This window comes from Quercus suber, unplaced genomic scaffold, assembly GCF_002906115.3.
Source record: "Quercus suber isolate HL8 unplaced genomic scaffold, Cork oak 2.0 scaffold_129, whole genome shotgun sequence".
NCBI classification, from domain to species: domain Eukaryota; kingdom Viridiplantae; phylum Streptophyta; class Magnoliopsida; order Fagales; family Fagaceae; genus Quercus; species Quercus suber.
Window position 1 is genome coordinate 371,644 of NW_027069592.1, and position 23,283 is coordinate 394,926.

The 23,283-nt window shown below is 33.7% G+C and overlaps 3 protein-coding genes across 4 annotated transcripts; 1 reads left to right on the plus strand and 2 right to left on the minus strand.

Annotated features, from left to right (window-relative positions):
* Positions 1-385: 385 nt before the first annotated feature.
* Positions 386-10,511, minus strand: LOC111985451 (ABC transporter G family member 24). 2 transcript variants are annotated; one of them, XM_065776167.1, is made up of 14 exons: positions 10,128-10,503; positions 9,651-9,727; positions 8,520-8,792; positions 8,140-8,203; positions 7,902-8,048; positions 7,562-7,596; positions 7,242-7,315; positions 5,975-6,885; positions 5,407-5,703; positions 3,526-4,020; positions 2,838-2,986; positions 2,242-2,531; positions 1,479-1,612; positions 386-928 (listed from the first exon to the last, which is right to left on the minus strand). In XM_065776167.1, exons 1-14 carry the CDS (start codon positions 10,364-10,366, stop codon positions 772-774), a joined length of 3,342 nt encoding a protein of 1,113 aa, XP_065632239.1. In that variant the 5' UTR covers positions 10,367-10,503; the 3' UTR covers positions 386-771. The 2 variants fall into 2 exon arrangements, 1 of the variants encoding a protein (XP_065632239.1); XR_010630005.1 differs by lacking the exon at positions 2,242-2,531 and having other exon boundaries at positions 713-928; positions 10,128-10,511.
* A 6,405-nt stretch (positions 10,512-16,916) lies between these two features.
* Positions 16,917-20,442, plus strand: LOC111992097 (serine/threonine-protein kinase PCRK1). Its single transcript, XM_024023904.2, has 5 exons — positions 16,917-17,132; positions 18,034-18,439; positions 18,721-18,981; positions 19,134-19,256; positions 19,571-20,442. Exons 1-5 carry the CDS (start codon positions 17,125-17,127, stop codon positions 20,087-20,089), a joined length of 1,317 nt encoding a protein of 438 aa, XP_023879672.1. The 5' UTR covers positions 16,917-17,124; the 3' UTR covers positions 20,090-20,442.
* Positions 20,443-21,244: 802 nt separating this feature from the next.
* Positions 21,245-21,754, minus strand: LOC111992084 (uncharacterized). Its single transcript, XM_024023881.1, has one exon. The coding sequence runs from the start codon at positions 21,752-21,754 to the stop codon at positions 21,245-21,247; it is 510 nt and encodes a 169-aa protein (XP_023879649.1).
* Between the last annotated feature and the right edge of the window lie 1,529 nt (positions 21,755-23,283).

Below are 23,283 nucleotides of genomic sequence, written 5' to 3' on the forward strand. Positions count from 1 at the left end.
TATTATTATATGAAATTAGTTTTGACTTGGTAAGTATAAATTCCTTTGAGTTATGTGTTAGATAAATTAGAGTAATACCATGCTTTAACATTTGTCTTTGTTTAGGCAAGTTGACATTGTTAGGTGGTTTTACGTTTTAAAATCTAATTTATTATTATCATACCATAAATTAATTAGTAAATTTTTTTTTTTTGAGAAAGTTTTAACCTATAGTGTCCGTTCCTGATGATAGTAGGCGGGAATTGAACTCCAAATCTCTTATACAACCATCAGAAATTTTACCAGTTGAATTAACTGGAACCCACAGTAATTTTTCATTTCAATAAGTAAGAATAGTGAACTTTAAACTAAAATAATAATAATAATAATTATAATGCATTTTAAATATAAAAGGCACCACTAATAAATGTTGCACTATTTCGAATAACCTTACACACTGTTGTGTGAGAGGAGGAAGTGAAACCACCGTTTCTACAAACAATAAACCAGAAACAAAACTGGATTCAAATGTACAACCTCTCTGAGATACCACTCTCCTAGAGACGCCAATCAATCCTCATCAAAAGCTTGCACCACCTATGATATACAACATGATCTGGTCAAACACCTTTTACATGATTCAGCCTGTGTTAGCCAGCAGATTAAACTGAGAACTTTAATGAACCTTTATCTCATTTTCAAGACATGTTACAGTGATACAATCCTCTCAAAGTAGCATAAATTGTGGTTTGTGTATATGTAGTATGGAAAAGAATGTCAATTAGTCTGATCTCACTTCTTTTGGAAGATCAGCATACAAAAAAATGCTATCACACGACTAAAAATTCCAATTAGGATAAGGATGGCTAAACATAGACTCCAATGATGAAGGTTATAACCACTTTTTAGAAGTGAACCACACCTAGTTATCAGCCACACTCCATAATACCTGTAGTGCAAAAGATAATACAATATCAGGGAAACTGTAATCATTTAAAAGGGGGAGGGGGATTAGAAATCATATATAATCTAATGGCCATTCAAGTATCTTGATTCGGGATCCAGCTCATGATAGGCAAAAATGGGTTTTCCCAGATTTGAGCAGCTCAAACCTCAATCCAAGGGGTTTATTCACAAACATGAATATTTAATTCTATCCCAGGTCTGATATAAAGAAAATCAAAACCCACTTCAGATGTGTGTTGAATTTTTTGCGTTAAGAGTCCAGCCAGTTAATCCATGTTTTCTTGATATGGAGAGTTAGAAACTTGAGCTTTAATTTGCAGATTAGTTTGGTTACGCATGTTGCATGTATAATGGGCGCAACATGTACGTCACACACATATGTAAGTTACTTTGTTCAGAATAGGAGCCATATAACTCAATGGCATAGCCAAGTTCTCTCTATTGGGGAACCTGGGTTCACATCTCCCGCTGCCACTTATTGTAAAAAAAAATAAAACGTTACTCTCTTCAGAGGAAGGATAATTTTGCCTTACCTTTCAGCATTTGCAATGATGAATGCCTCCAAAGCCCACTTAGGGTAGCATAGATTAGTTAAAATCTTCATAAATTCACTATCTTTTGGCTGTGTGGCGATGAGAGTCAAAACAACTGGAAGAAGAACTGACCACTGCAAGAAACAGTGCCTTGTCAGTGAAAATAAATAACATAAAAAAATTTAAATTGATAAGCTGATATTTTCTTTGGCTCAAAACATGTTTGGAGCTATCTTTTCCAAGCTATTATGTGGCGATTTATAAGATTATCCATGTGTATTATTTAAACAAGTTATATGACTCACTAAAAAAGTAATGCCACTAAAACTACACATGGATGGTTTCTTTAATCGCCACATCACGCTAAGCATCACTGTGATTAAAGCTTTTCCTCTGCAGGGGCCTTGTGAAAAGTTGTCCCCGTGAAACTTTCAGGAAGAGGGGTAGTCTTGTGCGTAAGCATGGGTTGAAGCAAGATAGCTCCAAAAATGTTTGAAACCAAATTTTTTCCATTTCTTTGCAGACAAAATTTTCCTCCAAACCAGGTTGGAGGAATCTCCTCAAATCCATTACACAGCATTTTATAAGATCATCCATATGTATGAAATCACATCGTTCATTAAAAATTTTAAACAAGTCATGTGATTAAAAATACATGTGGATAGTCTTTTCAGTTGCCATGTAGTGGGTTAGAGAAACTTTCCTCCAAACCAGTTTAGAAGAAAATTCTGTCATTTCTTTAATGTGTGCTTCTGTTACTCACCAGCTGGGCTGTACCAGGTTCGAAAACTATGGCCAACACATAGGCTATACCAGTTACACAATACACAAGGCAGAACAAGACAAAGTAATTATCTGCAAAGGTAGATCTTGGGTTCGTGAAAAAATAAAACATAGAGAGATATACAGCAGGCTTGATCACTGTATTAAAATGGTCAATTGTATCCTTAGAGAGAAAATAAGCCAAGCTGCTCATGCCAGAAGCACTCTCTCTCCAGTAGTGTAATTTGTCCAGGGAGAATGATCTCAAAGCCGCAATTTTGCATAGAAGAGCTGAAATCAGTAATAAGGATCACAGTAAGGAAGTAACCTTTGTGCTTATGGATATCATGTAGTGTTATTTGACTTGGCAACCAGACAGATTCACTAAAGATAAATCTGACATGTTACTGATTGTTCCTCTATAGATTTTAGTCTGAATAAAGAAGAATACAGTTTGTTGTTTTAACAAGAAACAATAACCCAAATTTCTCTGGAAGCAAGTATCTCTTACTCCTATTAAGATTTTTTTGTGTATAAATCAACAAAGCAAGTTCAAAGAAAGCCTTATGAAGTGGCTAACAGAATATTTGGACTTACAAACTGCAATTATGGTATAAGTATAAGCATCTGCACCAAAGGTCTGATCGCTCACTTTAACAAGTGATCCTAAGCAAGCTCCAGCAAGTAATAAGATTAGATAATCCATTGCCAGTATTCTAGTTTCCCGTAATCGCTGCTTACCAACCCTGAAATGCCATGGGCATATAGAAGATCAAGCTTCAGCAACTAATGAAAAGACTGCAGTATTGAACTGATCAGTAGACAGGAGCCTCAAAACATTCATATTATTTTATAACATGTCCTAATTTTTTTTTTTGGGGAGGGGGGGTGGTGGGGGAAATAGGATGTCATTATGTTTTAAAGAAATATGACTCACTAGAATAACCAACAAATTTTTGGAGTCACATGACCAACCTTTTACCCTCCATTTGGTCTTCAAAAAATACAATTCAAAGGAAGAAAATGTTTGTAATTGTTTGAAGATGCATAAGAAAGAACATACTTATCACATTTTCCTCTCTTTTCCTAGTTATTTCAAGAGCCAAACAGATCCTTTTGAAAAGTCCTATTATGATCCATAACTTAAAAGAAAAATGATTATTCTGATGATGAGTACATGAAAATAAATGGGAATTTGGGATTGTTAACCATCTTGTAGATTTCAGCAAAAAAATTATCTGAAAAATGTGATACTTGAGAGTATTTAAAACATATAATTATTTACCTTCCAAGAAAGTATCTGTATTGCTGCAATACACCTGGAGTTCTCCTCATTGTTAAGTCCTTGGACTTCAAAAAATTAAGCCGTATCTTATCCTGCTGCAGCACCACATTGCTTTTCATTCCTTGCCATAACTCTCCAGCAAAAGAATTTTCCACCGTTCCAGCACCAGCATGATTGAGTTCATTAGCTGGAATTACATCTATTGAAGACCTAGCAATTCTTGCAGCTTTCAGCTTCATATCAGGGGGTATTGAATACCCATTATGAAGCATCCAACAGACAGGTAGATCTTCATGACTTACTCCTGAGCTGCCACCTGGCATCACTATACCCTCCAAAATGTCAATGAAATAGTCTGGAGGATTTATCCGCTCTGGGATATTGATCCCAAGGCCAGCAAAGTATTCTTCAACTTTCTTCACTGGTCCATGATAGGCTGTAAGACCACCTTTTGCCAGAAGTATCAAATCATCAAACATCTTGAACAAGGCATAGCTGATGCAGAAATTTCACCCATTAATAAATGACAGAAGAAAAGTAAAAGTAAAATCAAAATCAAACTGAAAATATTCCATAGAATCTAAGATGAGATTTATGATGTCTTTCTTAATCAAAATTATAGCTCATAAGAATTAGCCAAGCCTATATAGGATCAGATAAGCATTCAAAGAAACTTTATAACTTTATAGGCAGGGATGAAACCAGATATTTAACTTAAAAGGGGGCCAAAATATGAATAATTTTTTTTTTTTGATCATTCAAGATTAAGAAAATACATGAAATTTAAAGCTTAAGTAATACTTAAAAAATAAAACTAGTATCCAGTAAGTATTAACAAAATAATATATACAAATAATTGTTTTTTAATATATTTCAACTTGATCATTTATGATATATCAAAATGGAACTTGACCTTCATTTTGTATCATTAAATTCATCTATGACTAATTTATGTACTAGAACTCACAACAATTTCCCTTTTTATGTACAAAATGAAAGCATCTATTAGAATATCATTTTATATATATATAAATAATGTACAAAATATTTTTTTTATTTTGTAGCAAAACCTAATTTTGGTAATATGCATGATAGTAAATGTTTGCTCCATAGTTACAATAAAAATTAGGTGGAGCTAGACAACATGTAGCACCCAAATTCTAAAAACCCAAACTTTTTGAGTCATCTTACTCATGGGCTACTACCATTTTTTCTCCCCCAATCAATTTGACCCTTCAACAATTGTGAAAATTGTTGTGAAAAAAGTTGTGTCCTGGTATTATTATTTAAATTTTGAGTTCAATTTGGAGGGGGAGACAAAAATGAAAATTTTGAACCAAATCTATTATATAATATATAGTAGCATATATTAGTAAAAAAAAAAAAAAATCAAAATCCAGGGGGGCCATGGCCACCACCCCCCCCCCCCCCCGCGGCGGGTCTATATGTAGTTGTCATTGTTTATAGTTAGGTACCTGTAAATCTTGCTGTGCATATTGCTTTATGCTGATTACATAAACCAATCCTAGAAATTTGAGTTAAAAAGCACTAGATCAGCTTTCAGAATTATTTATCTCTATGTACATCTCACCGGCTGGAATGTTAGACCCATCTTAAAACTCAACATGTAACACATGAAAAACTGGTATTACTTCCTGTTATGCTGAACAAATAATCATGTATAGTTAATGGTAAAAAATCATACCAAAAGGCCCCTACTTTAGTCACCAAAGATGCCTTTTTAGTCTTGTACCAAATTATAGTAAAATATTTTGGAAATGACATGGAAAATACAAGTGACATAACACAAAAGAAACAATAAGAAGATGAAAGATTTAAAGAGATTTTCAAATTATGCAGACTTGTGGTTACAGAAGTTACCTTGGTTGGTGAACCACCATACAGATATTTACCCCTTCAAGTGCTTCACGTCGAAGTGCTCTAAGAAGTTGCTGAGATGATGCACTGTCCAAACCAGATGTGGGTTCATCTAAGATCAATAGTGAAGGTTCCATGACCATTTCCAATCCAACATTTACTCTCTTTCTCTGGCCCCCAGATATTCCTCGCTTTTCCACTGTTCCAACCAACGATGCCCGCACTGTCTGAAGCCCCAAGAACTCGATAACTCTTTCAACAACTAGAACTTTATCCGGTTTTGACAAGTAAGTGGGTAGTCTACACAACAAAAGTCCATAATAATAAATAAAAAGCAGCAGTTAATATAGGAAGATTGACAGAAAAATAATCATGCAGATCAAAGATTATCGATGATTTAGTATTGAAAAAGAAAAATGACTATGGATTTTAGGTTCTAAACTTTTCATCTATGGCATGTTGATGATAAACATTGGCACCAAACCTCCATCAGTCAAGTGAAGATGATGGCCACAATTATGGAGTATACAAGATAAGCAGTAGGAATTTGAAAGGAGCAAATGGGGCATACCTGCACTTTGCACTGAACCAGAGATTCTCTTCCACTGTCAAGTTTCCATGTACAATATCATCTTGTGGCACAAAACCAATGATTTTCTTATATGAGTGGATTGAATCGTTCCTTCCATTTATATGAATTAAACCAGTCATCCTGCATCCAATTGCCTTTCCTGCTACAGCAGAAAGAAATGTTGTTTTTCCAGCCCCAGATGGACCCATGACAGCAGTAATGCGGCCGGGCTTAATTTTCCCAGTAACACATCTCAATAGATGCTTATTTTTTGCTTTCAAGGTAAGGGTCAGATCTTTGAAAGAAATCTCAATCAGAGGCCTTTTCCTGGTTTCTGGATGAGTAGCCAAATTAACTATTCCTGAGAAGGTAAGTTTCTCGTTCTCTTGCTGCTGAGCTCTCTCTTTCTCAAGTTGAGCGTATGCATACTTGAAAATTTGGGTATGAGTTTGTTTTCCCTTTGGCACATTTACATGAGAACTCATATCCCCAGTCTCAATACTTATACCTTGATAATTATCAGGGCTATCTTCAATTTCATGCATTATCTGCATGAGTTCACTGGGTTCCTTTTTACTTTCTCTTGAGGGTAGATGGGTAGCTGACATACTTGGATGTGGAGGTGGTAATGGATCATCATCTATGTCAGATTTAACTCGATCCAAAATCTTAAGTTTCTCGGGATCCTTTGCATCTTTTTTACGAGAAAATGTGTGTGATAGACGAGCTTGCAATCCACTTGCATGCTTCTTTGCAGCATCTTTTGCTGACCTCCACCTCTGACGTGCTTTTGCTGTCTCCCTTGCACTTCTGGCTGCTGCTTCTCTGGATTTGGCTAGTCTCCTTTCCCTAGCCGTTAGAACTTGGCCAGAACAGTTGTAAAGGATGAATAGCAGAGTACTTAAAGCAGCCTGCAAAAGTAATTGAATTACATCAATTTCTACTAACAAATTTTCTTCTTTTTTTCCTTTTTTTTGGCCTGATGTTAACCATGGGTTAATTTTTTGGGGGGGGGGGGGGGGGGGGGTGGGGATGGGGGGCTGGGCTAGGAGCACACTTCTTATTATGTAACACAGAATCAAAATCTGCTGATTGTATAGAAAAGCAATAAAATGCAAATTGAAACTGAGAATTTTCTCAGAGTTTCTGGGATATTAGCATTAAGACTTGCATAGTTTGCTTCAAGAAAAATTGAAGATGCTGAGAGATGGAGCCAGGCAAGATCATTTATCAAGTTTATGGTTCAGAAGTAAAGGGAGCAACTTACTAACAACATTATTCCATATGCTTGAAGATTTTGGTTTGCAGAGTTTGGATTACAAGAAGTCAACTTAAAGCAGCCTGCAAGGTGGTTGGTTAAGAGTTAAATGCACTTCATACCCAGAAGAACAGTGAAATCGAACTCCAAAAATATACAGGCATAGGAATATTGAAACTAGCAAACATATAAATTTTGAAAATTAACTTTATACAAAACACTATTTTACACAAAGGCATGCAGACACATGCATTGCTATATATTATGTAAAACTTTTTCAGAAATTTAGTTGAAAGGGGGAAGGATTGGGGGAGAGGAAAAAAACTTACTTTTCTCAGATGTAGAACCCATCCTGCAGTAATGTCTAGTCCCATGAAAAAAATGACAGCATTAGGAAATAATCACAGAGGCAAGAAAGACAATTATAAAAAATAGAAGTTCTTTTTACTTCAACTCATATTCCCCAAAAGTAGATCATGCTCTAATAGCTCCAAATAAATTAAATACATGCATTAAGATAAGAAGGCTTCTAAGTCCACAACAATGAAAGCACTCTTTCACTCTTTCATATCAAGTTAAAACATTATTCAAAAACAAAGTACAAGGTTGCAACGAGCAAAACATTAGAGAAGGTTGCTAAGTGATCAATAATGAGAAAATTTTTTATACCCACTAGTGCAAGTCTGTCTGCTGGTGGTACTTGGACAATATGATCCAGCTGAACAGAATAACTCACTGCTACTACCAACATCAGCCCAAATATTTGCTCCTCCACAAGTATGGTTTGGATTCCCTGGAGGTAGTTGGTACAGATATCTGCAGAAACATATATCATCTTCATATATTCTGTAAGCACATAAGCCATACCATAAATGAAGTGATATTTAGGACTGGAAGCGGAACTTACGGTTCACATACACCAGTAGTTTTGTTGAGAGTTGCAAGGGGACAATAGGAACCTAATGGACAAGCTTCAAGACCATGATATCAAATGCCAACAACCAGAAGAAACATCAGAGACAGCTTTTAACCAAGGAAAAAGAAAAAGTACATATGTATAAGTACTACTTGATTCCTAGGAGATATGGAGGGAAATGGTTGACCTTTCATAAATTTTTATCCCAATGGTAACATTTATATGTGGCCTCCTATTTTAATAACTTGGTATCACAAATTTGTTATGGCAATTGATGTCTACAAGACAATTGACGTTTGAAGTTTTCTCAAGTAGAAGCTCCTCAAGGTTTTTATAGAAAGAAAGCATATACAGGACTCTCAAATACTTACGAATCATGCAGGTAAGACCATGAGGGCAGAAGAAACCCTCACAACAAGCCTGACAGTTGAGTGTTCTGGTGGGGATGACCTTTGAATCATTTAGATTAACCTTCTGATTTGAGCCAACACTACAAGCCCATCCCGGCTCACAGCCTTCTACCCATGAGGTTAAATTACAGTTCTTATTAGGTTTCAAGTAATTGGTACTCCCAGATCTTTCAAAGAAACTATTGAAGTAAAACTTCAATTCTGCTGCTGAACACAAGCGATGTGTAATGTCTCCTGTAGGAGAGTGAAAACCACCATGAATAGATGAAGATATAGAGATGTTAACCTAAAAATATTTTCAAGCAGATTGAGAAAAGTCAGGAAGGACAAAAAATTCATAGTTGGTCAGATTTATGGAGAAAGAATTTCTAAGACCCTCCTCGTTACAACTTGCTGAAGAAATGCAATATCAGGATGATAGTGGCAGCTTACTCATTGGCAGCTTTCCAGGACAGTAGCAGCTTACTAATTTGTAGCTAGAAGAAATTGATGGTTTGTAAATTAACTCTCATTCTTAACATATAGGAAATGAATTAATGTGAACCATGGCATTCTTTTCCTGATAAGTAAATATTCGTTGAAGAGAGAGTGAACCTTATCAGTAACAAAATGACAATTATGTTGAACTCAATGTGCCATACAAATACTGAATTTTCACAAGAAAAGAAAAGAAAATAATAGATCTAGCAAATTCTATAGTTTCCCAAACATTCTAAGAACATATAATCTAATATATATCTATCTAGCAACCCAATAATCAGGCATGAATGACCGCTAAATCATTACTCTTTCGCAGTTTTTACATTGGTTCACTAACATGCAGCTTCTCGCTGATTGTTGAACATCTCAATTAGTTGCCAAAAATACTGAGGTAGAAAAAAAGGATGCAAACATCAAGAGCGTATGATTAATGTTGTAAAGATTTCCCCATTAAATGAGAAGGTCATTTGAACTGAGTCATATGGTTATATGTTAATCAGCAAAATAGATATTAAAATATCAAAAATCCTAAGCTACAGTTTTTTTCCAGGATTTTCTCATTGACCAAAAGAGTAGCATTATCATTTTCTTTCTAATCAAAAGAACTTATACCATTAGTCTTCTGGATGCAAGAAGCTAAGAAATCCAAGTTGGTTGAAAAATTAAAGGCTCGATCCCAGTCAGTATTCCTGAAACAATAAACTAAGCATCAAGATGAAATCAAATAAATTCAACCCTTTTATACTGGTAAACAAATAAAAAGATTAATGGGATTCAAAAATACACATATGGCAAAAAAATTGTAACTAAAGAAAGGAAATTAAAATGTCGATCTTAAACGCATAAATAGACAAAATTACAACATTCTCAAGCAGCTTAAGCTTCAATAAGCAACTACTAATCTAGCAATTGAATCCAAAGTACCATTAATAGCAAGAACTTCATTTAGCTTACCAAATTCACCCATTTACTTAAATTGTGCTGACTTTTCATAACCAAACGAAATCAATATAATAAGATTCAAAATCCAATTTTCTATTCTTTCCATGCATTTTTTTTTTTTTGAGCAAACAAAGTGGGATCACTCACCAATCCCTAATGCAGAAGCTGGACTGGTTGCCAATATCCTGACCAATAACAGCAGTCAGATTGGAAATCTGACTGTAAACGACCTGTGTGATAAGAGGAAGAACTGCAGGGTTATCAAATTGGTTATTGTTGTAGTCATTCACATCTTGGCATTGGACCAAGTTTACCAAACTTAAAACTAGAGCAGCTGAAGTGAGAATTGTCCTCAAGTTAAAAACTTTGAGGTTCTTTAAGCTCATTTGGACAATGGAAGATGTATGAGGATTGGAAGTAACTTCTGAAATAATGAAACTAACAAAGATTCTGAGCTCATAAAAGGGTAATTGAGTTTGCAGAATGTGAGTCTTTTTTTGTGTTGTGGAGAGATCCGGAGAGGAACCGAACTTGGGCTTTGGCAGTTTGGTCCTTTACTTGTGGGGTCCACCCCCTTGTGAGAGGGAGAAAGCATGTTTCGGAAACATGGTGGATTTTTCCCTTTTCTGGGGTCTGTGGGGACTAGTAATGATATGCGACTATGTGGGGGCTTCACTGTTTCAAGAGTCAATGTGAAACAGCGGGAGTGATACACGGAAATGAGAATAGTTAAGAGCTTGAGAGAGACACAGGGAGAGAGAGAGAGAGAAGCAGAAGTGAAGAGAATATGGTGGGACCAAGTAGAGAAACCACGTCCTAACGACTTGCCTTGCCGGCCTTCAGTTTCAGACATGTTTTGTATTCTTGTTTTATTGATGGTTGGAACTTTGGAACATGAACAATATAGATGGAAGAAGTAAATTTAAAGTTTCACCTATAATCTAAATTAAAACTGCGTGTAGGACTAGGATGCTTTCATGTGCAGATGCCAGTTGGAGATATATAAAATAAATTAATAAAAAAATAATCTCCTTAGTTTAATTAAAATAAGATATAGGATAAGTGGATAAAAGAAAGGATGTCAAAGAAAAAAATAAGTAAGAAAAAAAATTGTAATTTCTTTTCTCATATTTATCAAGGTACATTGTGATTGATGTATATTACAAGTAATGTTAGGGATGGATTGATTCATGTAAAAATGATATACCAATCACAACTTATTTATCACACAAAGTTGAAAAAAAGTGAATTTTTTTTTTTTTTTTTGCTTCTCAACATTGCCAAATAAAAGAAGATAAAAGGTTGGAAAACAAAGGAAGATTGTGTAATTTTTAGCCAATACAATATTTGAGGGAGAGAATAACAAAGGGCCATATATCCTTTCTTGCCGTTGAACAAATTAATAATGAGAATTAAATTTTGTTTGCAAATCTTAGAAGAGCAGATAGGTGAGGAAAGGCCGGTTTTAAAAAGGAGAAAAAGTGGCATTTAGAAGGAAAAGTTAAGCCCAGAGAAGGGAAAAAAAAAGTTACAACAAAACTATTTTACAATATTTTTATAAATTACGTGCTTAGTAATTTTCAAATAATTATTGATGAAGCATAAATATTATTGTAATAGTAGTATGTGAGTTGACCATATTAGAACTAATAAGAATTTACTAAATTAATAGTTTGTAAAAATATTGTAAAATAATTTATGACTATAACATTATTAAAAGAGAAAAGGGTGGCATTCAAATGAATATATCATAGGTGAGCAAGTTTTGGCCAATTTAAGGAAGCCTGAAACCAATTAATTAAAGTTGAGACACTAAAGAAAACCCACTGAAAGAGGAAAATTATTAGGTACTCTCGAAGTACCATAAATGCGTACTCTTTCTTTACATAAATGTGGTTTCACTATGAATTTAATTAGTGGAACCTATTCATATGAAAAAATGGAGTACGTATTTATGGTATCCGAGAGTACACAATAATTTTCCTTGATAGACATACAGCCCATATGTAATCTTTAATTATTTTTTTCCCCTCTGGATAAACTAATCTTTAATTTGTTTTATAATAGTTTCTCAACTAAAAAAAAAAGTTTTATAATATAGTTTTGGATTTCAAAGTATCAATTTGTTTACCGCATTCTCCTGGACCTCCCTGCTTGTAAGTTTATAAGGTCAGATATCAGATGTAAACAAACAAAAAACATGTCGTATACTTGACCAAGACAACCCCATGTTAATGGTGTTAGAGGGCCTATCCAATGTAACCCTTCAAAAAATAAGTATAGCTATATTACCATCTATATATAAATATATAATATATACACCACATGAGAAAATTCAATTAGATTTTAAATGAATTCTCAATTTTGCCCACGTGTTCCATTTAATTTTATGTCAAGTGAATTATTAAATATAAAAATCGAAGAGTTCAAATCTATTAGATTTAATCTAATTAGATTCTAAATTGAATTTCAATGGGAGTCTAATTTTCTGCCACGTGTTTATCTAAGTTTTTAATTTTTGTGGCAAGTGAATTATTTAGTGCAAAAATAAAAAGTCTAAAACTAATTAAATTCTAAATATATATATAATAATAATAATAAGAAACCATTACATATTTTAGAAATGTAAGGTTTAAAAAAAGTGTAAACTGATAAATGTATAATTTGAACTTCTTCTAAAAATTTATATAATTTAACCATATAATTGTATTATTTTTAATTGTATCTGTGCATATGCACGATGCTACATACTAGTATATAATTAAAGTCAAAGTTGAGAGAAAAAAACAATTACATTTTAAATTGGATTCCAATTGTTATCTAATTTTGTGCTACGTGTCTATCAAAGTTTTTTTTTTTTTTTTTTTTTTTTTTTTATAATTGTTTTAAGCGAGTTAATGTTGTGCAAAAGATAAAGAACTTGGTCTATATCTATATATATAATTAAAGTCAAAACTTAATTAGAGTAAATTTAATTAAATTCTAAATTAGAATTCAATTGTGGGCTAATTTTGTACTATGTGTTTACTCAAGTTTTTTAATCTTTACGTCAAATGAGTTAATAAGTACAAAATGCTAAGAATCTGATAGTAATGAACTATAAAATTTATAAAATAAAAACTCAAACACATATACTTAATAAAAATCACCACACAACAAAGATCATCACATGTTCTATCTTATTAAAAATTAGAGAAAAAAATGATCATAAGTAGTATTAAATTTAGGTAAGAATTTTAATGTATGACTAATTACGTTTACTTTTGAAACTTATTAAAAATTAGAAAAAAAAATGATCATAAGTAGTATTAAATTTAGGTAAGAATTTTAATATGTAACTAATTACGTTTACTTTTGAAAAAAATAATAAATTGACTAATATATATATATATATATAGATAAAACCAAAACCTCTGACTTTTGGTTGACCTCTTCACAATTTTCCACATTAGCATTTTTTATTTATATTTTTTAATTTGATTTAATTCAAAAGAGAGAGAGAGAGAGAAAGAGAGAGAAAGAGAGAGACTCCTGTTAGGACTTTCTCTCTTATATATATAAAGCATTTACCTCTATTTTCTTTGTGCTTTCCTTTGATTTGATCCCTTATGCGCAGCTTTTATGTTTCATAACCTAAATTTAAGGTTACACAGCGTCTCATCTCATGAAACGCTCTAGCTAGGATAATAGTCACTGGAATCTATTTTATGGCATTGTCATGCCATCATCGGCATTACTTTATTATTATTATTATTATTATTATTTATAAGAAGTAGGTTAATTACTTTGTTCTTCTGATTGATTTTTTTCTTTTCTCTTTATATGTATTTTTTGTGTGCAAATTGGCCTCTACTATTATTGCTGTAGTTGGCTGCATACACTTAAATTTATTGAATGACCCAGTTACTCCAAGTGAGTGTCTAATTTTTCTTTCTATAATGCTGAAGGGATTTAAGTTCTAGACATTTAAGGGTTTTGATGGCATGAGTTATTTTCAATTTAAATTCCACACCAAAAGCATTCCAAATTTGTTGGCAAAGTTCTGCCCCCTTTGCCTTTTTTACTAAAATCTTTTTGCGGAAAAAAATATACTCAATTCTATGTAACCCACCACCTCACAGAATCTAAAAAATGTTGTATGTGGTTTCTCGCAAGGCTGTGAAAGTTCTTAAAAGGGAAGATTTACATATACAAATGTTCTTTGTTAACTTAAATTTGTTAAGAGTTTCATCATATTTTTACTATTTTGGGTTAAAAAGATAAAGGAAAAAAAATCATAATATGCTTTGAGCCATATTATTAATAGAAGGTGAAACATATTTGTTTTGAAACAAGTATTTATTTGAGCAAAGTAAAAATATATAAATTTTGTTAAATTATCCTATGCATAGCACGGGTTAGCGACTAGTTTATTTATATTTTCATGATAAAAATTATGTTTAATTTTAGATGTATTCATGCGTATACATGCTATTTTTTTTTTAATAATTTGACTAATAATTTATATTTTTATGATAAAAATTGTGTTTAATTTGAATGCATTTATGTGTATGTATGAGTTATATGCTAGTTACAGTATAATAAAAAAAAAAATTAATAGTTGAAATTGAGTTGATTTTGAAATTTTTACAGTTTCTATGTTAATCTTTTAACATGTGTTACATTTATCACAATAACTAATATCATTAAAATTTAAATAGAGAGGAGATTCAAGGATAAATTTGACTAGATTTTCTAAATTGAGAGATTTGACATAGTTAATGACTAAATTGACAAAATTAATAGTTTAGGGACCACATTAATACTACCCTTTAGTTAGAGGACCAAATGAGTAATTTTACAAGGGGTTTCCACAAGTCGAGTCAAATTCGGTTTAGGGTGAACCTGCCACTCGCCTGTAAATTCTCTGTTTAGTTCAATCAAAATCGAGACGGTAAGGTGGGTGATCAACGTGACACACAGACAATGAAACAAGATTTGATCTCGTTAGTTCTAGTAGATATCTTAGCGAATGTGTTGAGATCTCCACTAGCTTTGACAAATATCTTGCCAAATTTGCGAAAATTGGTGGCATAGGGGGAAGAAAATGGGCCACAGTGAGAGAGGAGGAGAATGATCCAATCAAGTCACTTGGGTCTTAGACAATGAAAGGAGTTACTCAACCTGTTGATGTCGAGTGTTGAAGGAACACATTTGCCACTGCTTGGAGCGAGCAGGTTCTAGAACAAATGGCTCCAAGTAGGACGAATTTACCGGGTCTATGTTTGGGTTGGACAAACCTAAATTAAACCAATTTTTTTTGAAAAAAAAAATAATAATATTTGAACCTATGACATTCAATCGATAATAATCATTTCTAGTTCAATTGACATTTTTTTATGTTCCTAATAAAAACATCAAATGTCAAATCCTCTTTATCCAAACTATAGGTCCAAACAAACAAAGACAAGAACTTTAACATTAGAAAACTCACTATGCAAGTTAAGAAATAGGGTTACAACAACCTAGCCCAGTTATACCCCAAAAGCACAAGTTCTTGACAATGGTTTACAACTTTTATTAGTTTTTTTTTTCTTCTTTCTTTTAATGAAAAATCTTATTGTACGTTTCATGTACACTTTTTTGTTAGAATTTATAAAATTGTGTTAGCATATAATAAAAAAATATGTCACTATCATTATTTATTTTTTAATGAAACTGATCAAATGCAAAGTCTCATTTACAATAAAAAAAAGTTTTATTTATACTTTTATTAGCTTTTTTTATTATTTTAAAAATCCTTTTAATATGCTAGTGGACATGAAACAAGACACATGTAATCATGTCTCATGGCTATTACAAGTGGATGTTGATCTCTTACCGAATCAGACAAAACTCGACAATGGCTTACAACTGCCAACTACCTTTTAAAAAAACACACCGTGCATATGAAAAAATAAAAAAAATAAAAAATTAGTTTTTACCGCAAATAAATGAATAAGGTTTACTAATGTGTGTCGGTACACATTAATTTCTATTTTTAAAAAAAAAAATTCGAGAATTAAAAAAATAATGACAATTTTTTTAATTTTTAAAATAATATTTTTAAAAATAAAAAGTTTAATGTGTGTCCACATTAACCAGACCCAATGAATAATAGACTTATCAAACTCAGTCCGCGTCATAAATAACTCGCTCTATGACTTTCTTTCGGACAAAAGCCATCAATCTCTCACACGGTTGTCGCTTTCACAATTAGACTTTTCACACACAGACACACACACCCTTTCTCTCCCTCTCTCTCTCTTTATTAATTCTTTTTGAGGTTTTACTCGCTCTGTTTATTTTATATATATATATATATATATATGGAGTTTCTGTTTAGTAACCTCAATTCCAGCTGCCTTGTATTGACTCGCCTTAGATTATGGAGAGCTCGTCGTGTCCTTGGACATGCTCAATTCTCTTTTTCGCTTTCTGGGTCTCTCTTTAAAGCTCCTAAATTGAAGTTGTGTGAATGATATCTGAAGTGTTGCTTTAGTTCTATCTAGTGGACTTTATTATATGTGGAGGTAAAGTCTTCTTCTTTAGAGGTTTCTCTTTTAATCATTTCTCTGTTTTTGAATGCTTATATTTCAAAGATTGACTTTTACTAAATCATTGAATTCTCCGGATTATGAGTGTTCAAGTGACTTAGATGGAAATGGAATTCTGGGTTTTGAAAATTTGGTTGTTTCTTGAAGAGTTTCTTCTTAATTTTCTGTATGTGTTTTTGCACTTCAAGTCATAAATAACTCGCTCTATGACTTTCTTTCGGACAAAAGCCATCAATCTCTCACACGGTTGTCGCTTTCACAATTAGACTTTTCACACACAGACACACACACCCTTTCTCTCCCTCTCTCTCTCTTTATTAATTCTTTTTGAGGTTTTACTCGCTCTGTTTATTTTATATATATATATATATATATGGAGTTTCTGTTTAGTAACCTCAATTCCAGCTGCCTTGTATTGACTCGCCTTAGATTATGGAGAGCTCGTCGTGTCCTTGGACATGCTCAATTCTCTTTTTCGCTTTCTGGGTCTCTCTTTAAAGCTCCTAAATTGAAGTTGTGTGAATGATATCTGAAGTGTTGCTTTAGTTCTATCTAGTGGACTTTATTATATGTGGAGGTAAAGTCTTCTTCTTTAGAGGTTTCTCTTTTAATCATTTCTCTGTTTTTGAATGCTTATATTTCAAAGATTGACTTTTACTAAATCATTGAATTCTCCGGATTATGAGTGTTCAAGTGACTTAGATGGAAATGGAATTCTGGGTTTTGAAAATTTGGTTGTTTCTTGAAGAGTTTCTTCTTAATTTTCTGTATGTGTTTTTGCACTTCAATCTTTTGGTGGAACAGAGTATTGTTATTCTGCATGATTGATCAAAATTGGAGCTTGGGTTCCTGAAAAACAAGATTGAAGGATAGTTCAAGAGTATAGGACTTGAAAGTTGCAGAAGCTTGATGGATTCAGTTTGAATATTGGGGGGTTTGACAGGGTTTGAGTTTGCAAAAGAAATTATGAAATGTGCTTGTTTGAATTCCTTGTTTTCATGTTGAATTTATTGAAACATTTAAGCAAAATATAGGACCATAAATGACATAATCTAATTGTTCGTTTGGATGAAAGAATTTAAAGAGAAGGATTTGGATTTCATTTTTTTAGTTTAAATGACTTGAATAAAGTATGAAATGATGGAGCTGTTTGTATTATGATTAGAAATGACAAGGTGTGAGATGTCAATTCAAATCTATAATATCACAAGTGTTTTACTTTGAGCAAAATCTCCAAAGGTCACATCATCATATGTTGTTAAAGTAATATCAAGCAATTTATACTAACAATTGTTCTTCAAATCCTCAAATAAAAATGCAACCCAAATGAATATGTGAAATAGGAATTTTGGGAACTGTTTGAATTTCATAGTCCATGGGATTTGTGATTTAGTGGTGGCAATAGATATAAACGTAGTTTCTATCCTTGTTTGTATTGGCCTTGTTTTCTCACCATTATACGCTTGTTGCATTTGCAGTGGGGCAATCTGTTTTAAAGGGACTATGAAGTGTTTTAATTTCTCCAACAAAGAAAAAAATAATGAGCAAAAGGCTATACAGTCTAATTCTGTTCGGTCCACTTCCACTTCCATATCAACTGACCTGGATTTGAAGCCGTTTGGTTCTGAGTTTAATTCTCAGAATGTCTCAGAATTTAGCACTGCATCTTCTGCTAAGTCATTTGCAATCTTGTCTCAAAGACAAAGTAATCTCAGAGAATTCACGTTCTCAGAGTTGAAGGCAGCCACGAAGAATTTCAACCGAGCCCTCATGATTGGAGAGGGTGGGTTTGGTGGTGTATATAGGGCTGTGATCCGGAGCACAGATGATCCACATAAAAAAATAGATGTTGCCATTAAACAACTAAGTAGAAGAGGATTGCAGGCATGTTTTTTTCTCCTTCTGAACTTGAGTGAATATACTTTTACTATATTTGATTTTGCAACAGCATTAAGTAGTATTTTGTGCTACAGAAAAGTCAGAGAATTCTTTTACGTATGATCCGTGTGTCACAGAGTAATGGAATAAAATATCTGCTTTCTTACTGGTGAAGTTTAGAAAGGAAGAATAAAATTAAATTCTCTATTATTGTCTTCTTCTTATATCTCTGTCTTCATAGCGTTTCAAAATACCTATATGATTTTTGTTGTTGCTCTTTCTGACAGGGCCATAAAGAATGGGTGACAGAAGTAAATGTTTTAGGGGTTGTCGAACATCCAAATCTGGTTAAACTATTGGGCTACTGTGCTGAGGATGATGAAAGAGGGATCCAGAGGCTGCTGATATATGAATACATGCCCAACAGGAGTGTGCAGGATCACTTATCAAACCGGTTTCGAACACCTCTTCCATGGGGCACAAGAATGAGAATTGCCCAGGATACTGCCCGTGGCTTAGCATACCTCCATGAAGGAATGGATTTTCAGGTACTTTGAGTTCTTTGAGTTTAAGAAAGAGATCCGCTGAATTTTAGAAGAGTTATTTAGAAAAGATAGGCAATTATGCATTAAAGCAACTAGACTAAAAACATTTCTCTTTATAAATTATTGATCTTTTGTAAATTTTGTTATTGGCATAGATCATCTTTAGGGATTTCAAGTCCTCAAACATACTGCTGGATGACCAATGGGTTGCAAAGTTGTCGGACTTTGGATTGGCCAGGCTGGGGCCTTCAGATGGATTAAGTCATGTCTCAACAGCGGTATGCTTACTAAACTTGCACAAGTTGGGTGTCTCATGTCTAACTAATTAGCAGGAACATTGAAAATGTTTGTTAGTATTAATTGGAAAATGTCAGTTATGTTGATCATCTTATTAGATGCACTTGAATGGATAGTCTGTTGTCTAACATGTTAGATTGTTACTTTCTATCTATACCTTTTTCTTCATGCCTTATTCTTCTTGTTGCTGGCAGTGGAAAGATAATGGAAACAAACCATGACTGATGCAATCTCTGTCTATCAATTAATGATAGTTTACAGAAATAGAGAACCAATTTTCCTGACTTTTATATAGGTTGTAGGAACAATTGGATATGCAGCTCCTGAATACATTCAAACTGGGCATCTTACATCAAAAAGTGATGTCTGGAGCTATGGAGTTTTCCTTTATGAACTCATCACTGGTAGGCGCCCTCTCGATAGGAACCGCCCCAAGGGTGAGCAAAAGCTATTGGAATGGGTCAAGCCTCACCTGTCTAATCTTAGAAAGTTTGAGCTGATTTTAGACCCAAGGCTCGAAGGGAAGTATTCCCTCAAGTCTGCCCAAAAGTTAGCTGCTGTAGCCAACAGGTGCTTGGTGCGGCAGTCTAAATCACGCCCCAAAATGAGTGAAGTATTGGAGATGGTGAATCGAATTGTGGAGACAACAGATATTGGAAGTCCCCTACCCCCCATGAAGATTTTGGCTCCAGAAGATGATTTCATAGAATCCAAAAGAGAACGTTTAAAGAGAAGGTTTGTGGATCCAATTATTGGAGAGAAAGGTTGTTTGAATTGGCAAACATGGAGACCTAAGTCTGTCAATACATTTTGAGTATTTTCTCTCTCCATGCCAGCCTGTTCCTTCCTCTCATAAGGAGTCCAGTTATGCCATTCAGGCCAAAGGCCACGGGCAAGACTGTTGCTTTTGGTTGAATGTGAAAATTACTCTTTTCTCTGTGTATTGTGCAATACAAATGTAAAAGCTCTATCCACATAGATGAGTGAGTGCAAAGTATAATTGGCAAGGCTGCATTTTTTTTGTTGGTGTAAAATTATTCCAATCTCTATGTACCATGCAATGTAAATTTCTAACAGCATAGATGAGTGCATATACAAATAATTTGACCACCTGATGGCTTTTATTGCTAATGGAAGTTTTCTGAGATGATCATAAGCTTGTACTTACTGGTAGATGGCCTCAAAACTAATATGTGTGAACTTGAATATCTGTTGCTATCTTTTACTGATATTGAATATATAAACCTTATGGTGGGTCTTCATGCAGGCAGAATTATGTGTTTGTTTTCTCAGGTAGGAGGCATTATTTAGTTGTGTATAAGTTACAGTTTAGGCAATTCTATGAAAATCTTGTGTTTTGATCTTTGTCAATACAGCTTTTTCCTCAAGTGATTATGCATTATCATAACAAACTTATCTTCCACCATTTTTACCAAAAGATGATAATCATGATCTAGAAAAGACATTCGTAGTTTGTTGAAATCAAGAAGCAAGGTGCTAGGCAGAATGCTTGTTCTCTGCATCAAGGACAGACTTAACAATGAATCATTTTATTAGCATTGAAAAGAGGTACATTATTGTCTTTCATAAAAGCCAACTTGGCATTTGATAAATGCCCCAATCTAGAATGCCAAATGTGTGACTGAACAAGAACACTATTGACAGATGCAGATGCAGAAAAACAAGTTGATGATGCTGAGATATTCTCTTCCAGCAGGTAAAGGCCGGGCAATAAAGAATTGATAGACTTGATTGAAACAGAAGGGAAATGTGGATCGAATTGAGGAATTTGTTTTCACAAGGCAATGGACCTAAGATCTACAATCTGCAAAGGGAATTTTCTCATATCTCCCAAAATCAGATGACAGTGACAGAATAGTGCACCAAATTCAAGTGTTTGTGGGATTAATTGTTGAAGTATGAACCTTTTTCAAAATGTTCTTGTGGAGCAATGAAGATCTTGAGAGCTTCACATGACAAAGCTTATGTTATGAGGTTCTTGATGGGATTGAATGATAATTTGGCTTCGTAGAGTCTCAAAATTCTCATTCAATCCCATTAAGAACCTCATAACATAAGCTTTGTCATGTGAAGCACTCAAGATCTTCATTGCTCCACAAGAACATTCTGGAAATGGTTCATACTTCAACAATTGATCCCACATACGCTTGAATTTGGTGCAGTATTTTGTCACTGTCATTTGATTTTGGGAGATATGAGAAATTTCCCTTTGCAGATTGTAGATCTTAGGTACATTGCCTGGTGAAAACAAATTCTTCAATTTGATCCACATTTCCCTTGTTGTTTCACAGTACATGATGCTGCTAGAAACATCAATGTGCATAGAATTGATCAACCACGAAAGAACCATGGTATTGCAACTTTGCCAATCCTCATACAAAGGTGAATCAAGATCTGGCATCAGAATCTTCTCATCCAAGAAGCCAATCTTCTTCTTGGCAACGAGAACAAGCACCATTGCTCTGGGCCAAGAATGGTAATTCTTCATCCCAAGCAAAGGCTGAGTAATGAGAATATTCCTTGGATTTTAACTGGAATTGAGAAAATAGGGATTAGTAGTATTGGAATCACTGTTAGGATTCAAGCTTGTGTGTTGAGAGGATCAGAGGAGGTATTGGTTTCAGTGGACACCATTGAAGGACCTTCAAAGCTCTAATACCATGTAAAATTCTAAACTCTTTCTCTAAATAAAAAACTGATTTTCTTGATCAAGAAAAGAATACAATCCAATGAATGATAATTCACTACTCCAACTCCTTTATATACAATCTGATTCAAAGCTAAAAACAAAAATAACCGACTCCCTATTTTGGAGGGAAAAGTTGTTACAGCTGAAACTACCTAATTGTTACACGTGTACATCATTTAACTGCTTCTAGTCCATGTGGCATCATCCCCTGAATTGAATTAATGAATTGATCATAATATGGTATAGCTTCAATCAAGTCTATCAATTCTTTATTGCCCCATTGGCCACTGCCCTTTTTCATAATTGCATCGTGAGGCTTCCCCTGATGTTGTGAGGCACTCTGACTAGCACCTAACTGCTGTCCTTGATGCTGAGGACTAGCATGCTGCCTGGCACCTTGCTGCTGTCCTTGATGCAGAGAACAAGGATTCTGCCTAGCACCTTGCTTCTTGATTTCAACAAAAAACAAAGCCATTAATCTTAAAAACAAAACAAAAAACTAGATGAAGCTACCAATCCAAATCTATATTTCTAGCAACTAAACAAAACCAAGATCTGAGATATGAAGACATATTAACAAATTTCCATGAAAACAGATCCATTAATAATTTGTTGAGTGATACACACAACAGTAAAAGTGAACACCTAGCAACAAAGGAGGGTTCCCTCCAGACCTTTTTTTTTTTTTTTCACACATGAAACCTAAATAGAACTTTGTTAATGAATATATTAACAGAATTGTCTATTCTGTTTATGTTGTTTTTGTGGGAAGAGGTAAAGACAAGAGAAAAGATATTAATGATTTGTTTTATATTTTATCTCAATTGCTTAAATGATAAGAAAAAATGGTTAAAATTTTCAATTTATAAAAAATACAATTTCCTTTAAATTTGAGAATCTAGATACTCACCTGTTTTAAAGGGAATCTACATTCCTATAGAAAAGGGGTTGAGGGGGAATCCAGATTCCCCTGCCACCCGATTCTTTAATTTGATTTGTAATCAAACATGAGAATCTTTAAATATTCTTAGGAATTCTAAAACATACCTGCTTGCTCACTCCCAAGTGCAGGAGATCATAACGATATAATTTTCGAAGTACCGAAGTTGGGCCACAAGAAGCAGGATAAATTCAAAAACAATATAATTAAACAACAATTTGGGTGAAGAAGAAAAGTACTTTTGCTTGGTGATTGTTAACAAGAATAATAATAAAAACTGATTTAAATCAATAATGTAAATACCAGACCATAGGGGTGTTTTCCTGTATTGATATGAAATTCTTTGTGATCTAAGAAA

What these genes read in the sequence shown, in the direction of transcription:
- LOC111985451 (XM_065776167.1), bottom strand. Translation starts at nt 10,366, where the DNA reads ATGAGCTTAAAGAACCTCAAAGTTTTTAACTTGAGGACAATTCTCACT. An exon ending in CATATGGAATAATGTTGTTA is followed by an intron (nt 6,886 to 7,241) that starts GTAAGTTGCTCC and finishes TTACTTTTGCAG; the next exon opens with GCTGCTTTAAGTACTCTGCT. An exon ending in ATGGTGGTTCACCAACCAAG is followed by an intron (nt 4,021 to 5,406) that starts GTAACTTCTGTA and finishes TTTCTGCATCAG; the next exon opens with CTATGCCTTGTTCAAGATGT.
- LOC111992097 (XM_024023904.2), top strand. An exon ending in TAAGTAGAAGAGGATTGCAG is followed by an intron (nt 18,440 to 18,720) that starts GCATGTTTTTTT and finishes TCTTTCTGACAG; the next exon opens with GGCCATAAAGAATGGGTGAC. An exon ending in TAAGTCATGTCTCAACAGCG is followed by an intron (nt 19,257 to 19,570) that starts GTATGCTTACTA and finishes ACTTTTATATAG; the next exon opens with GTTGTAGGAACAATTGGATA.
- LOC111992084 (XM_024023881.1), bottom strand. Translation starts at nt 21,754, where the DNA reads ATGGTGCTTGTTCTCGTTGCCAAGAAGAAGATTGGCTTCTTGGATGAG.